The 17235-nt window shown below is 31.1% G+C and overlaps 1 protein-coding gene across 2 annotated transcripts in view; it reads left to right on the forward strand.

Annotated features, from left to right (window-relative positions):
- Window positions 1-17235, forward strand: part of LOC127708001 (phosphatidylinositol 3,4,5-trisphosphate 3-phosphatase and dual-specificity protein phosphatase PTEN-like) — a 57788-nt gene extending 40553 nt beyond the window's left edge. For both annotated transcript variants that reach the window (XM_052212786.1, XM_052212787.1), the window contains 3 exons: window positions 2416-2582; window positions 9355-9546; window positions 10544-17235. In XM_052212786.1, the coding sequence (XP_052068746.1) occupies window positions 2416-2582; window positions 9355-9546; window positions 10544-10948 (764 nt within the window). In that variant the 3' untranslated portion in view covers window positions 10949-17235. The remainder of the gene's footprint in view (window positions 1-2415; window positions 2583-9354; window positions 9547-10543) is intronic.

Here is a 17235-nt window from a genome sequence, read left to right on the forward strand (position 1 = left end):
AAGACAACCGTAAACCAGCTTAGAATTTGTAAACTACAAAACGTAATCGATTATTGTTCGTTCCATTTTGGTGTTTTATACTGACTAATATGGTTTGTATTAGCTTAAGACCCTTCAAACATTAATGTGATAGATATATTAAAGACTGTTTTACAAAAGGATGGAAGGGGCCTCGGTGGCCGAGTGGTCTAAGTAGTTACTACTGTAATCACTAGCCAGTCAACACTGAGGTTGTGAGTTCGAACCCCGCTCGTGCCGGTGCACTCTACTCCAATCTTAATTGACTAGGATTGTCAGTTTTCCTATCGAAGGTCGGTGGTTTTCTCCGGGTACTCCGGCTTCCTCCACCAATAAAAACTGGCCGCCACGAAATAGCCCAAAAGCGGTGTTTAAAAGTGGCGTTAAAACACCAAAAATCAATCAATCAATCAAAAGGATGGAACTGTTTTACTTTCAAAGTCGTACTATAGTGATATCTGTTATGTACGGATTTCGACTCTCACCGGTTAGTTTCTTCTTTTACACGTGCTTTTTAAACTTCCTGTTTAAACATACACTAGTTTCTAAACTGTTTTTTAAGTGAATTAAACTTATTTTAACAATCATGAAGCGTTCTAGAATCATTTACAAGCAGTTTCAGCTTCTGTTTGATGATGGAAAACAGGTTTTCCCAAGAAAATACCGCAAACGACCGCACAGGATTTGAAATTACCGGAGTTTCATTAGACCTTTTCTAACAGTTACAAAAAGTTTTTTTACCTAAAATTTCGTGGGGAGAAGGGGGTGGGGACTATGTAGCAGTGCGAACTATACAAGTTTATGTGTTACTTGTAGTAAAGCTTTGTATTTAGGACTATCAACATAAAATCAATGGTTAGTAAAGAAGGCCTGACATTTCAGCATGTGCACTCTTGTGCCCTTATGGCATTAAGGTTTATCCTTGTCCGTCTGTACGTACGTCCCAAAGTTGGTTTCCGTTCTCTAACTTTAGTTTGCCTCAACCAAATGTTATGAAACTTATACACAATGCTTATTACCACCAAACACAGATCAAGTTTGAATTTTGGTGGCGTCACTTTAATCGTTCTAGAGTTATGCCCCTTTACAAATGGAAAAATTGCTGAATTTTTCGTTTTCCGTTCTCTAACTTAAGTTTGCCTCAACCAAATGCTATGAAACTTATACACAATGCTTATTACCACTAAATAAAGATCAAGTTTGAATTTTGGTGGTGTCACTGTTACTGTTCTAGAGTTATGCCCCTTTACAAATGGAAAAATTGCTGAATTTTTCGTTTCCGTTCTCTAACTTAAGTTAAACTCAACCAAATGTTATGAAACTTATACAAAATGCTTATTACCACCAAACACAGATCAAGTTTGAATTTTGGTTGCGTCACTTTAACCGTTCTAGAGTTATGCCCCTTTCCAAAGGGAAAAATTGCTGAATTTTTCGTTTTCCGTTCTCTGACTTAAGTTTGCCTCAACCAAATGTTATGAAACTTATACACAATACTTATTAAAGCAAAGCTCAGATCAAGTACAAATTTGGGTAGCGTCCCTTTTACCGTTCTTCAGTTATGTCCCTTTATAACTTTATATGATATGCAAGCGGGGGCATCATCTGTGTCCCATGGACACATTCCCCATTTATTTTCCTTTGAATTGTTTTACATTTTGTCATGTCGGAGCCTTATGTAACTTACTATATTATATCAGTTTGCTCATTGTTGAAGCTCGTACAGTGACCTATAGATGCTTACATCTATGTCATTTGGTGATTTGATAGATAGTTGTCACTTTGGCAAATATATCACATTTTCTTATTTCTAAATTAAGAGTCCTCTGTATTAACACTGCAAATTGAAGCTTCTTAGCAAGAATTGGTTTATTTGTGTATATTTTACATAAGCCTGGTTGATGTGTTTTTTTCTTGGAAAAGAAAGAATATGATTATTAATTCTGGACACAAAATACCTACACATGCTGAACTTCAACTAGTTTATTGGGTCAAAATGTCAATAAATAAATCACCTGCTCTCATTTTGACATTTAATTTTTCTCAAATAAAGACAAAATTATTTTGAAAAACACAGAGTTGATTTTGCGATTACTATTTATGATTGTGACCTTTTTAAAACTGAGAAAAAAGTAAATATGTAAGTTGATAAAACGTGTCCCTCACATTCTTTATTTTTTTACCCTTTAATAAAAAATGTCAAAGGTTACACAGTTGCTTAATTTTAATTTCACTAAGATAAAAACATAATTTGTACTCATAATTGAAAACTTAGGTCCTGCCCCACCCCCGAAAATTTAAAAATAAAATTGTAGTTTACAGACTTATTTTTATAGCAAATGTTTAACCAATGAGATCATAATGATCATTGCCAGCAATTTCTGTATCTATTTTCAGCTCCGTTTTTTGAAGTATATCAACTTAAGGTGCGAGTATACACATCAAAAGTTTACGAAGACATCAAAAAGGGACAAACATCGTTTTACATGCCCATAGAACAGTCAGTACCACTGTGTGGTGATATCAAAGTTGTATTTTATAATAAACCAAGAATGAAAAAGAAGGTAGGTTTCACTGGGTATAGTTTTACATGCTTTTAGAATAGTTTGTACATCTGTTTGATGATGATAGGGTTGTATTTTGTAATAATTACATTACATGTATGTTTCACTTTGGCACAATCATGCGTCATTCAAAATGTGCTTTGGTCAACACTTTTACACCCCAATAAAATTACAAAAAGAAGTATTCATTTCTTAATTAAATTGCAAATGAAGTGGTAGGTTTCAATAGAAGAAATGACCTGAAATATAGACCATGTTCTTCTTTCTAAGGGCTATAGCAAAATGAAAAAATAAATGAAGGGGTATGAATAAAATCTCAATTTTCTTGTTAAATTTTTATGGATGGTTGGTGTGAGAAGAAAGTTCCATCCAACCTCCATCTCATTCTCTCTCCGCAATAATAAATCTCTGGCATAGCTCTTACAGCAAGATTTAAATGTTGTTATGAATAAGAGGAGATGTGAGGTTCATTTCATTATACCCCCGCTTTAAAGAAGTGGGGGTATACTGTATTACCTCTGTCCATCCGTCCATCCGTCCATCAGTCAGTCCCATGAATATTTTTCGTCGCATTTTTCTCAGGTACTACATTACAAGGATTTCTGAAATTTGGTTTCAAGGTTTATATGAGTGAGCTGTACTGTGTGATGCATTTTCAGATTCATCACTCAACACTTCCTGTTTACCGCACACTTACATATTTTTATACTATTAAAATTATCCATGTTTGGGCGGGGGTATCATCAGTTAGCAGTAGCTCGCAGTTTCACTTGTTGAGATAGCAATTCAATGACACTATAAAAATCAAAAGAAATCTAGAAGTCAACAGCAGTCTTCAACAATAGATAAAATGTTTTTGCAATATGGTAAGCTCTTGATCACTTTAAGTCTGGAAAAGTTGTGAATAAATTGTCATTTTTTATCTGACCAGAATTCTATTTATATTCCAAAAAAAGGACAATAAAACTGAATAATAAATGTAGTAAAATAATTCCAAAAAATTTCATTGCAATGAAATACCTTGATTTCCCGGTCAAATTAAAGGCTATTTCAGGTGAGAATTAATTTATTTTCATACTCCTGACGTCATTACAATAGGTGTTGTCAAGATGTGTCAATGAAGCTGCATCAACATGAAGCGAGAATGTGTAGAACGAGAGATTTTTCCAAGCATTTTGTATTTTAATTTCATTAAAAGTCAATGCTATAAATCTTAAAACTAGTCCCAGAATGTGTATGTCGGTAAATAGAATTCAAAATGAGTGAATGAATGTCACATTAATTCACTGATGTACATATCTGTTTAATAATATAAATAAAAAGCTAATTTTGAAAATGTGAGTTTTTTGCTGTTTTTGACAGGTCACCTTTGCAAAGGTACGGAATTGCATTGTGAAATATATACACATAAATCATATAAGGGTCTTGAATACCTTTTGTTCTTTTTTGTGTATTTAGTATGAAGATATGTATTTGAAGGGCCCACACTGTTTATAGTTTTATTTTCTTCTGTTTACCAATGCCTACTGCTTTTTATGAACATGCATAATTTAACTAAGTTTCTTTAGTTAGTTCTGATATTATATGTATATGCAGTTTTCTTACAATGTAGATTGAACTAATGCTCTTGACGAAAATTATTAAATTTATCTCTTAGTATTAGAAACAATATTTGAAACTTGTCTACTAAATATATGAATGATTGTCTTATTAACTAGATCTGAAAGCTATTGAATGAGATAGAAATTGGTCACATTTAGAAATATACTGGTCTCCCCCTCTCTTTATTTGGATAGAATAAAATTGGGCAGGTACCAGTAATTTTTTCCGTCTGAACAACTTTTGATTATGAAGCTTTGTGTTTGGTTACTTTCATCAGGTATGGCCGATACCAAAAGTAAGGGCCAAATAATTGAGACTTGTATATGAAACACCCAAGCACTTAAGTCCACCCAAACATTCTTTGGTCAAGTTTCCTTTCAGGAGCAGCAGTTGATAGTTAAAATAAGATTACATATTTTATCACCTCAGAATTAAGTTAAAATGTGTCTTCGCAGGAAACATTTTTCAGTTACAAACATTTTTCTGAATTTATTTGCCAGTAAGTGAGACTAGCCTGTATATTTATGCTTTTTTCGATTTTGCCATAAGAGTATTCATAGTGGCAACACACAATTAAATGTTTATATATAAATATATACATAGCTGTGTAAATACATGTACCTTATTCAATTGTCTACATCATATTACAACTTTATTTTGAATTTATTTTTTTATCGCTGGATTTGTTCAAGCCTGTTATGTCCACAAAATTTATTTTGCATTTGTTTAGCATCGATCAAACCACCAGCATATTTTCTTCAAATAATTTTGTGTACATCAAATGGACATACAACAATAAATGACCTGCAATCCACATCCAAAACAAAATTGACCTCCCCCCCCACCCCTCCCCCATTTCATTTTAAAGAATCGATGTAATGGTTAGTTTGAGTGTGGAAAATCACAACTCTATAACTAAACTGAAACCTTAAAAGTAATTTCAATGGTATTTTTAAGCAGAGTGTGTTATTCTCTTAAAGCATGTATTATTTAAAGAGTATATATATTTTAATTTTCAGTTCAGTTTCACTATATTTAATATGGATTCTGTTGGGGTGAATATTGTGTGCTATATTTAGTATATATATGTAATCTTAAAGAAACGGACCGATAAATCGGCAGAACATCACCGGTTTTGATTTTCAACTGGCACTACTAATTGGCTGACCTTGTCCTCAGTCATGACCTAGGTCTATATAAGTATTAGAGGGAGATATGATATGGATAGACGTAAATACTGCTAGATTTTGCAGATAATTTCTTTGCCAGTAGTCTTGTCAACCCATGGTGTATTAAACATTAGTTTATTTTAAGTACTGTAAATTCAGAAATTATTGCGATGTTTTTATTATTGCGAAAAATGCAACAGGGTTATAATCGCAATAATTTAAACTCGCATTTTGAAATTTTTTATATGAATTGAACAGGATTTTTCTCAATATCGCAAAAATTAAAATCGCATTTTAGTCAAAAATGACAAAATCGCAATAATAAATGCACACATTAATTTCTGAATTTACAGTATATGTACTATGAACTTATAGACATTTCTGATGAACTGTAGGAACTTGTAACTATTCCAAGACAGAAAACACATTAAGACAACAGGAAAACATTTGAGCTAGATAGTTTATCAATGCGGGTGACTTTTTATAGATAGCTGCATTAAAGCTTTTGTGCAGTATTGTAAAATTCTTCAAAAATCAGAGAGAACTACAGGTATTTCTTGAACTGTTTTTCAGAAATTATCGAAGTCTGATTATGTTTACTAATTTTAGAAGTGCAAATTCTTTGAGACTTTCATAGTTGATGGGTTTGGTTCAAGATAACGAGCGGTTTGACATAGATTTTCTCTAATCGTTGAAGACTTTATCTTGGGGCCTAAATTAATTTGTTTCTCAAAACTCTCATCTTTCCTCTGCCAATGATTGTGATTGGAATTAACCTTTACTAAATATAGAGAAAGTTGCACTAATTCCAATGGAAACAATAAAATACTTTTTTTAGCTGGACCCTACCTCTTCTCATGACAGACATTAGACTAATGTTATGGTTGAGGACAATGACAGCTCTACACTAACCAAAAAACAAAAGCATATTTTTGATATTAGCAATTTTGTCAATATGCGTACATGCTGATAAAGAGCAATTGTATACTGATCATTAAAGAAACACACCACTTCCATGGGATTATGAAATATTATGATAACCACAAAATAATATTAATACAGCCAGTAAAATTCATATACTGTGGATTCATAATTATTCTTGGGATAGCAATTTTCGTGAATTTCATGGGTAAGGGTAAACCACAAATTTAAATGTTCAAAGAAGTACAAACTTCATATATATGCTTGTATGCAGACTTTTGCATAACCAAGAAATCAAATATCCACCACAATGCAATTTTTCCTGAATCCATGAAAATTGGTATCCAAGGAAACAAAATGAATCTGCAATAGTTTAAAGGTTATTGTGTGCTCTGGTTGTTAGTTAATTATTGTGGATTCATTTATTTTCATGGGTACCAATTTTCGTGGATTAAGGAAAACTTGCATATTCATGGATATTTAATTTCATGGTTTTGCCAAAGTCTGCATACAAGCCTATAGAAAAGTTGTCATTCGTTGAAAATTTAATTTTGTGGTTCCCCTGTAACCACGAAATCCACGAAAACTGGTATCCAACGAAAAATAATGAATCCACAGTATTCAGTATTGTCCCATATTTTAAAATATGAAAACTGTTGTGTTTCTTTTGAAAATCGGTAAATTGTCATTTAGGTGATTTTCAGTTTGAAATTCATAGGATTAAATAAAAGTGTGTACCTCTTTATAGGCTTTTGAAATATGAATGTGTCCAATCAAATGCATGGCTTCGTCCTGAGTTTTAATGTTTATGCTAAGATCCTGGTTTTGCTTTCCATTATTCAACATGAATTGAAAGCTTAATGGTAATATTTCTGCAGAATGTTATCGAAATTTAGATGTTTGTTCTGAAAATGTTTTATTCCATTAAAACTATGATTTTGTCAAATTATGTATAATATGTTTTATGTGATGAAGCCAGATGGAGTCCTTTTGAGAGTAGTACTAGTAGAAAATGTACTGTTCATTCATTTATATCCTTGGGGTATCAATTTTTGTGGGTAGGGGGAAACCCTGAATTCAAATACTTGATTAAGAAATAATTCTTTCATGTCATGCTCTATGCTCATTTTAACATGGGAAGGCATTATATTTGTCAATATCTTTATACTGAGTGTTAGCGAGGTGTAAAATGTTGAAAAATATAATGCCTACCCATTTTGAAGTGAGCATAGAGCATGACATGATAGAATTATTTCGATTCTAATAGGAAAATTTAGAACTTTTGTACTGAGAATTGGACCCATAATACATGTTCAAAAGGCAGTCATTTTGATTTGATGAAGCCAAAACATAACAGAAAATCAAATGTTTAAAAAACGATTAAAAAAATGAACAAATACATGTAAACTTACTTTTAGAATGATTTTATCTATTATCTAATTTCCTAGTGGCAACACCAACAAAAATGCCCATTTTGATCTCCGGTGTTGTTCAAAATACAACTGACGTTGCAATTTCAATTGTGATGTCAATCATGTGCAGCCCATCGTTCTTTTGGAATTAGAACATGGCTTTGTTTCCAAAGCGAAAGAAGATCGTCATATTAGAATGAAATACAAATGTTTTGTTTTTTTGAAATGAGGTTAAAAAAAAAAAAACTAACAAAATTAGATTCTGTCAAAATAGCAATTTTGTTCTCCAACAACAACAGTAGATACCACAAAAATAAATGAATCCACAGTAATTATTCATTAATTAAATTTGTGCATAATGTAATATGGCTAGTTGGTGTATATTTATTAGTTCAGTAAAATTATAGGTCAGCTAAAGCAGAATACAAGAGATAAATTAGCTAGCAAAATTATATTTTATATTTTGTTATCAAAACTCAACAAAGATACAAGGCCTTTAATTTTACAAGCAAGACACAAGTTTCATCTTCATAAGACTCATCTGTGACCCTCAAATCAAAACAGTTGAAACACAAAATCAAATATGAAGTTTAAGAGCATGAAAATTGATGTCATATAATAAGGTCATTTGTATGCTCAAAGGGAGACAAATCTGGTTAAGGATCGTTTGACTCTGGCTTGTTCAAGATCCAATACTAGTGACCAAGGATATAATAATGGGGATGCATTATTTTCGTGGGAACTAATTTTCATGGTTTGAGGAAAACTCAATTTTTGTTGATATTTGATATTATGGTTTTGCCAAAGTCTGCATACAAGCCTATAGAAAATATGTACTTAGTTGAACATTTAAATTTTTGGATAACCTTATCCACAAAATCCACGAAAATTGGTATACCACGAATTATTATGAATCCACAGTATTTTGCAATTATCCATTATTAAAATGTCCCCTTGCAACAAAAACCTTCTTGGTGAATTTATTCAGTGTTTTCATTACAATTTCTGGTTAAGTGCAGAACATGAAAGAATTATCACATAATAAACATGACACAAGCAAGTTTCTTCAACAGGAAAATATATATGAGCAAAAAGAGATACATGAATACCAAGGAGTCATCATCCCACCAATGCAAGCAGATTGATATTTAGGATCAAAGTGCTCATGCCATATGGCAGACCCTAAATCAACCAGATCATAAAAAATCACCATCAACATTGAAATCTTAAAATGACAAAAATAAAGAGATATCAACCACTTCTTTTTACATGTTTTACTTGGGACAGACAACTGTGGCTTAATTTCTGGCTTAAACTGGTTGTTCAATGAATTCAAATATGTATATTTTTTAAAACCAGTTCAAAATATTTTATGCGTAAACATGTTGAAAACAGATCACAATAAAAGAAAGAAAAAGAAGTATGCCAGAGTTTGATTTATTTCAAAGAAACAGCTGTTTTATATTTATACATTTTTGCTGTGGAGAATCAGTAGACAAAATTTTAACATTGATTGAAAATCCAAGATGGCCACCACTGCCAACATATGCACTGAAAAGATTAGTTAAGTTGCAATGGTGACTTTAAAGAATACTTGTGAACATGAAAAATTTAAAGAAAATTTATAACAGAATATTACAGAGTAAATTTATATTTATTTCTTTGCAGGATAAAATGTTTCAATTTTGGTTAAACACATTTTTTGTGGAGGCAGACGACAAGCCAAAAGAAAATGGAAGGAAATCTTGGGCAGGAGAAGTTCCAGGGTCCAGTAATTATTACACAGTGACTATTCCTAAGTGTGAACTAGACAAAGCTAATAAAGATAAGGCTCACAAGTTATTTAGTCCTAATTTCCAGGTAGGTCTATTTCTTGTAAAGAAGGGGTCTAAAGATGATGACGACTAAAAGGTATTAAGTTCTTATTTCCAGGTAGGTCTATTTCTTGTGAAGAAGGGATCGAAAATAAAGACAAGAAGTTATTTAGTCCTAATTTCCAGGTAGGTCTATTTCTTGTGAAGAAGGGGTCTAAAGATGGTAAAGACCAAAAGGTGTTAACTTCTTATTTCTGGGTAGGTCTATTTCTTACATCGAAAGGATCAGTGCAACGATAAGACTCGCAAATTATTCTAGTGTTAGTTTCCAGTTAGGTCTATTGTGAAGAAGGGGTCCAAAGATTAGACCAAAAGGTATTAAGTTCTTATTACAAGGTAGGTCTATTTCTTACATAAAAAGAATCAATTCAAAAATAAGACTCACAAATTATTTTAGTCCTTATTTCCTGGTAAGTATGTTTCTAGCTTTATAATAAGAATCAATACAGCTGTAACATTAATAAAGTGGATCTATTTCTTACATAGAAAAAAAATCATACCTCAATATGGCTCATAAAATGTTGGGCTTGTGGAGAGTTAAAATATTTCAAACTAAGCTTTCATGAGTGGCTATTTAATATTGATTTGCATCAGATGTTGTGCAGAATCTGTCTAGGAGATAACATGTAGGCAAACTTGTGAAGTCTTTCCTGGTGATCAGCCAAAAAAATATATATTAACTGTTTGTGACATCAGGCTTGGCTACTGTCAATCTAATTCCAAAAACGATCTTGCATTGCTCCCATTTTCTGATAGTTTTTCATGCCAACACAATGACAAACAAGTTTTTCATGCCAACACAATGACAAACACAGAAAATGACGAGGAGATTTGATGTCAGAACTCAACTTTAACCCTAGAAGATTTGAGAACAAATAAACCCAACATTAATTATAAAAAAAATTTAACAATCTTATTTGGTCAAGCATTCAGGAAGAATTAATATATAAACAATAAATCTGAATGTATATTTTTTTTTGTAGGTCAAACTTCATTTCACCAATCCTGAAAATTGTGGATTATACAACTCTTCATTAAAAGTCCCTGATCAGCAAGGATTACGACACCGATCAAAAACATTAGAACAAATATGTGATAAAAACTCCACTTCCAATCACTCGGACCATAGTGTGGACGGGATGCCCCATTCTATAACGGCACTGACACTTAACTCTCGAAGAGAAAATCAGTCGCCTGTGATAACGCGGACACGATCACCTAGTCACATGACTCACGAACGACCAAAATTCACGTTGCCGTCTAACGGGGAGGGCAGTAGTGACCAATTAAGTAGTGAGGCAAATAGTGACACAGACTTTGGCGAGGAGGATTTGTCGGACACGGACGACGAAGAAGAATGGAATGATCTAGAAACGACTGCTGTTTGATAAATTATCTATTTTTATAAAATTTATCATTTTTCGTCAAACATTATAAAAATCCCACATTATGTTGTTGTTGAGTTATGTCATATTTTCCCCCATTGTTACATAGCCATTAGTTGTTTCATCTATGCTCAGCATTTTGTTTTTTCTTCATTATATGGTCATTACAATGAATAGTCAAACAGAAATTCTTTACTTGAAGTATTTCTATATAGTTTTTGTGTATCTTTCAAGGCTTTTCAATTAACAATAGCATCTTCTTAAGGAAGGCAGAGTGGTAACTGATGGTCTTTTATATAAAAGTGATAATTATCTTGGTGCAACTTTTGTTAGAATTCTTTGGCAGCTTTGCATAGAAGTGAATTCATTGTACCTTCCTTGGGACATGTTATATTTAAGTGAAATAGCCTTAAAAAATTGTTCTTGTTGACAAATTTGTCGTTACATAAACATGATAAACCTGCCTAAATGATTTTTTATTTCAATTCATCTCAAATTTTCCGATCTCAAAAAACAATTTCTAAAACCTTAAAATGTATTTATTATATCAATAAGTAAGTATAAAATTACAGATTATAAAATAAATAGTGCTAATGATATGTTTGACCGTTTTCATCCATTTCGTTATCTAATTGATTAATTCTGGACCAATCATGCAATGAATCAAACATTTGTTAATCTGTCAGGCTGAAATTTTTTTTTTACTGGAAAATCCTTTATGAAGATACTTGAGATTGACTTTCGCCCTAATTTTCATTGTCCTTTTCAGCAGATTAAGTAATGTTTTTGGAGCCATGCCAAACATTTTATTTTTGCTTTCTTTACACTTTTTTCAATCACTGTTTAATGTCAAGTGACTTAAGTGAAAAGTAAATAGGATACAAAAGTGCTGTTCTAGTGCAATTGTCTTTGATCTTTGAAAGAGTTTATTTAATTCTCAAGTTAGTATGCTTTTCCTGTATAGTTTTAACAGTGTGGAAATTGCAAACCTAATTTATGGAATATTAACATTTTTAGAAGTATTTTGATAATCAAACTATATTGTTTTATTTTGATAAAAATTGAATACTTTGTACACATTCATGACATGGTTAATTCAATATTTCTTGAAGTTTTTTTTAAATTGCCTCATTCAATACAATGATTATTCTCTATGCTTAAATAAAAGAAATATTAAAGAAATTCCAAAATTTAAGTTGATATTGAACACCTACAAGATTGTTCATGTTTTTAGAAACAAAAACGAAAAAAAAGGAGAAAAAAAAGCAATATTAAAACATAGAAAACATTAACTGTTCCCAAAAATTTACAGGGGTCTTTGAGGGTATTTTTTCAAATGTCCATACAAGTTATCAAGTGCTTGATGCTAAAATATGTCCTTCTCTCAACCACTCATAGAAGTTTATTTGCATGTACAGTCTAAAACACTCAGATAATTATTTTGGAACAGACCTTAAAGAAAAAAGAGGGAATTTCATATGATAGAATTATCTGTACATTGTATATATTTTTGCTTCTTTGTGAAATTTGCTTTTTTTCCAGCTTTTGTGCATGCAATATTTTTATGTGTTCACAGTCTGTAATTTTTTTGTGCTGAATTTTTAAAATTACCTAAAGTTATTCTAAAGTCCATGTCTGTTGAAGAATCAGTATGTTGAGAAATATGATGATAATTAACATCGAATTGAATTCAGTGCAAAAAAAAAAATAAATTAGTTTTAGAAGTATCTTGTTTTATTTTAGTTTTTGATCTGATCACTAGAAATATGAATTGTGTAGACTGCACTGTTATTTAACAAATTAAGGGAGATAACTTAGTAAAGATACATTGTATATCATAAAAAATCGTCTCACATTCCTAGGTTCTGTTATGAAAAATAAAAGACCAACAATTGCAGTCACAGAGCAGTGCAAGATAAAATGTTTGCTTCATTATGTGTTTTTGTTTTTGTTTTTTTACCATGCTTTTATATTTCAAATTTGACTGATTCTCAACAAGACCTTTACTTAAAAAAAGGTCAAGGGTCATATTAAATCAAAATATAGTTGTTATGCAATATTGCATGTTTTTGTTCTAAAAGATTTTCATGTCATAATTTGGAACTGCCAAAAAGACTACCCCTAGGATGATTTGGTGAGTTGGTCTATTGTTTTTAATTTGTTCTTAGTGTTTCCAATTATTTACAATTCTAACTTTTTTTTGGTTATCACAAATACCTTATATGTGTCAAGACTGTCTGACATGGTTTCCCCATTAGATTTTAATGATGGAGGGACCAAGAATATTCTTATATTTCGAATTATATTAACTACGAAATTAAAAAAAAAAATTTATGATTCATGAATTTCTAATCAGATACATAAAAATTAGAATATCTACCATTGTCTACCAATATATTTTAGTAATAGCGAAAATGGTGTTGGAACTAGTTAAGAGAGTGCTAAAGGTTTCTCTTTTTATACGCCGGTTTACGGGACGTATTATGGTATACCGTTGTCCGTCGTCAACATGTCGGACATTAACTCAAAAATGCTAAAACCAATTTGCATAAAACTTTGGTGAATTGTTTATATCTATTGACGTGAGCTCCCTATCGTTTTTTATCAACTTTAGATTTTATGTTTCCAAGTTATGGGGATTTATTCATTAAAAAAAGGGTGATTTGCCAGTTTTCGGACAATAAGTCAAGAATGCTTTCACCAACTTGCAAGAAATTGTGGTGAATTGTTTATATCTATTGACATGAGCTCCCTTCTGATTTTTATAAATTTTAGATTTTACGTTTCCGAGTTACAGGGTTTTATTCATAAAAAAAGGGGGGATTTTCCAGTTTTCGGACAAAAACTCAAAAATGCTTTCAGCAATTCTTATGAAACTTTGGTGAATTGTTTTTATGTATTGATGTAAGCTCCATTAGAATTTTATAAATTTTACATTTTCCATTTCTGAGTTATGGGGTTTTATTCATTACAAAAAGGGGTGATTTTCCAGTTTTCGGACAATAACTCAAAAATGCTGTCAGCAATTCTCATGAAACTTTGGTGAATTGTTTATATCTATTGATGTAAGCTCCCTTTTAATTTTCATAAATTTCTAATATGACATTGAGAATTAATTGAACTTATTTGTTTATAGTCTGACAACAGATTTACTACATATTGCAGTATTGCACAACAGCAAGAAATCTTTAATTGAACATAAATTCAATTCATATAACCAATTTCAAGTTCTTTGACTACATTTATTCAGAAACCTAAAATATGTCAAATATTTAATTATAATCCAAAATCAGACCTGAATCAAGCTTGAATATTGTGTCCATTTTTGCCCCAACTGTTCCGGGTTTGACCTCTGGGGGCGTATCTAGCTGCGCTCAGCGAAGCAGTTTATTCTATTCGTGTTATCCTCAAAACATTTTTAATAAAGTAAGTACGAGATCATAATTGCCAAAAGTTTGAATTGTTGTTGTATTTCTACTTAATGAAACAGAGATATACAGTGATCGTTGTGTCTTACAATCCATTCCTTACACAAGTGTATTGTTCTTTGTGCATCTTCATCATATAGGTAATGGGAGATAACTCTTAGAAATCACTGTAATGCTTGTGTCAACAAATTTTATAGGTGCATTCTGTAAAGCTTTTAAGTAACACAGATTAAATCAATTCTGTTGAATGATTAATAAGCTTTTAGGAAGCTGCAAATTTCAAACAAATTAATGGTTTAATAACTTTTTAGAGTAAGAGTGAAGTTTTTATAATTAGGTCAATCTCTAAAAAAAAAATGATCGGTGAATGAAATCATAGTTGGTTGTACATGTCTGTTAAATGGGGGTTACAAAACCTTGACATAATTTTCATGTTATATTGATCAACTCATCTTAATTTAATGATAGGCCAATAGGTCTTTTAAATCATTGTTATGTATACAGGTCTGTCTGACAGACGACACCTGACCTCAACCTCAATTTCATGGTTCAAATTATGTATTCATTACTGTTTTGTTTTTCAAACTGAATTTTAAGGTTTCCATATATATATACCAAAACATTGACTTTGCAATTTATTTAAATGTATCTTTATTTCATCTGCATATTCTCTAAATTGAATACTAGTAGATTTATCAATTGAACTTTGAACTTAGAATATCTATTGCCTCTCTATTGTCCCTCCTATTTTAGTTTTAATTAGAATATTGTATATGTTTTTTTTTTAATAACTAAGAACTTTGTTACGGGATTAGTTCCAGTACGTAGATAGGTATATGAAAATTATGAGCTCGACTCACACATCTAACTTGCATTTATTCAGGGACAAAAAAAAATTATCACATTTTTTTGTTTAATTCATAGGTAAGAGATTATTTTATATCTATTTAATTATCAGAAAACTGCTTAATGTTACTGTAGAAATAGATTAGGTATATTTTTATGATTCTTTCGTATTGTTAACATTTTTTGTTACATTGTAAACAGCAAAATTTAATCATTATCAACATTCATAAAAACTTAGGTTAAGGTACCAGTAGGTGTACTGGTACAATGTATTTACAATTTGAAGGGAAAGTGTCACATGGGCTGTTCCAAAAATAATTATTTGGATGTATGACAAGACTGTCACAAGAGATTTCAAATGGGCCATATAAAGAGATGGTATGGGTTTAGGGTTTCTTGACTGACCATAAGTTTTTATGAGGGTTTCTTTCAAAACTTTTCACCATCAAATGAATTTTTTTTCCACTAACTTATTTCATTAAAATTGTGACTGCATGTCAAGACATCGCCACTTTGACAAATTGCAAATGGAAAAAAGTTCCATAAAGTGGTATTTATAATATCAGAACTGAAATTCTTTTTTTCAAAGATTGTGACCAAAAAAAAAAAAACACTATTACGAAAGAAACTCTAAACACACATATTTGTTTTTTGGCCCAAGAATTTAAACACTTCTTGAATTCTTACGTAAATTTTAAAAGTTGCATACATCCAATATTTTTATTTGAGGAACAGTCTGCCAAAAGTTTTGCCAATTTGTTAAAACCTCATTTAAACAGATAATAGGGCTATTGTTAACATTGATTGTTATTAACATTGTTAAATCTCTGTTTTATGTTTTTAAAATAAAGTCTCAGGTAGGTAGGTTATCTCCCCTTGTAATTGCTATCAAAGTTATTAAATACTGTTCACATTAAAACTTTGTTCACCCAATATATATTTGAATGTTAGGTCATATGATATGATAGTGACAAAAGGAAGTTAAAATGATTACATAGATAGAACAGAATTAATTTTTGACATATCCTTTGTTCAGATGTTTCACATGGGTCTTGAACACCATTTTAACAGCTAAATTTGGGACCATGCTATTATTACACATTCAAACTTTTAAGCTTTGTCAAGCAACTTTCTCATTGCATGTTTGAAAGAAGTCATTTAAAGATCCTTCTTTCTGATTTCAACAGAATCCTATGTACCATTTCACATTGTTGAGATATCTCCCTGTAGAAATCTTAAGAATTGTGGGTTAAATAATTCCATACGCACCAAAAAAAATATCACTGTATCATTCGTTATATATTCATTGTTTAATAAATTATCATCCAATCAAATCATGATGAAGCATTTGAAAATGTTACTCACAACTAAGTTAAATTCAGACACAACTCATTTTAAGGGGGTGCAGAACACCTAAGGGAGTTAACTCTTCAAAAATCAGCTGAAAGTTTTAATCACATTCTTTTAGTAAAGAGAAATCAAGCTTTTTAATGATCAAAAGTAGTGTTTGTCAAACTGCTATATATCCAATTCAATTATTCCTGTAAATTGTGATGTTCAAATTTCTTAAAAAATTATTTTTTTTGTCAAGTCAAAGTTAATATTTTGTCCAAATTTTATGGAAATTAAACGAGTCAAATATATTTTAATCAAAGTGTTTGGTACCCCTTTAAATACTTAATTGATATAATTGCAGTCCCATTAAAATATACACAGCAATAAGGCAAGACAATATCCTCTCTGAATTATTTTTTTGGAATGACATTATTAAAAACTGTTCAATTACTTTCTGTGTTTGGCTGCTTGATTTCCAAAATTTCTACCTGTGTTTCCTGTATATTTTAATGGAACAGCCCTATATGGTTTCTATAGTAACACTTTGTACTATATTGTATGGTTGTGTATATAGATGTTACAAAGTCTAGCCTTTGAATGATAGAGATATTTTTATGGAAGAATTTTGTATGACTGTTTGTTATTATTGCCTCATAAAATGCTGTTTAAAAGAAAAGGAAA

This window comes from Mytilus californianus, unplaced genomic scaffold, assembly GCF_021869535.1.
Source record: "Mytilus californianus isolate M0D057914Y unplaced genomic scaffold, xbMytCali1.0.p SCAF_7, whole genome shotgun sequence".
Lineage (NCBI taxonomy): Eukaryota > Metazoa > Mollusca > Bivalvia > Mytilida > Mytilidae > Mytilus > Mytilus californianus.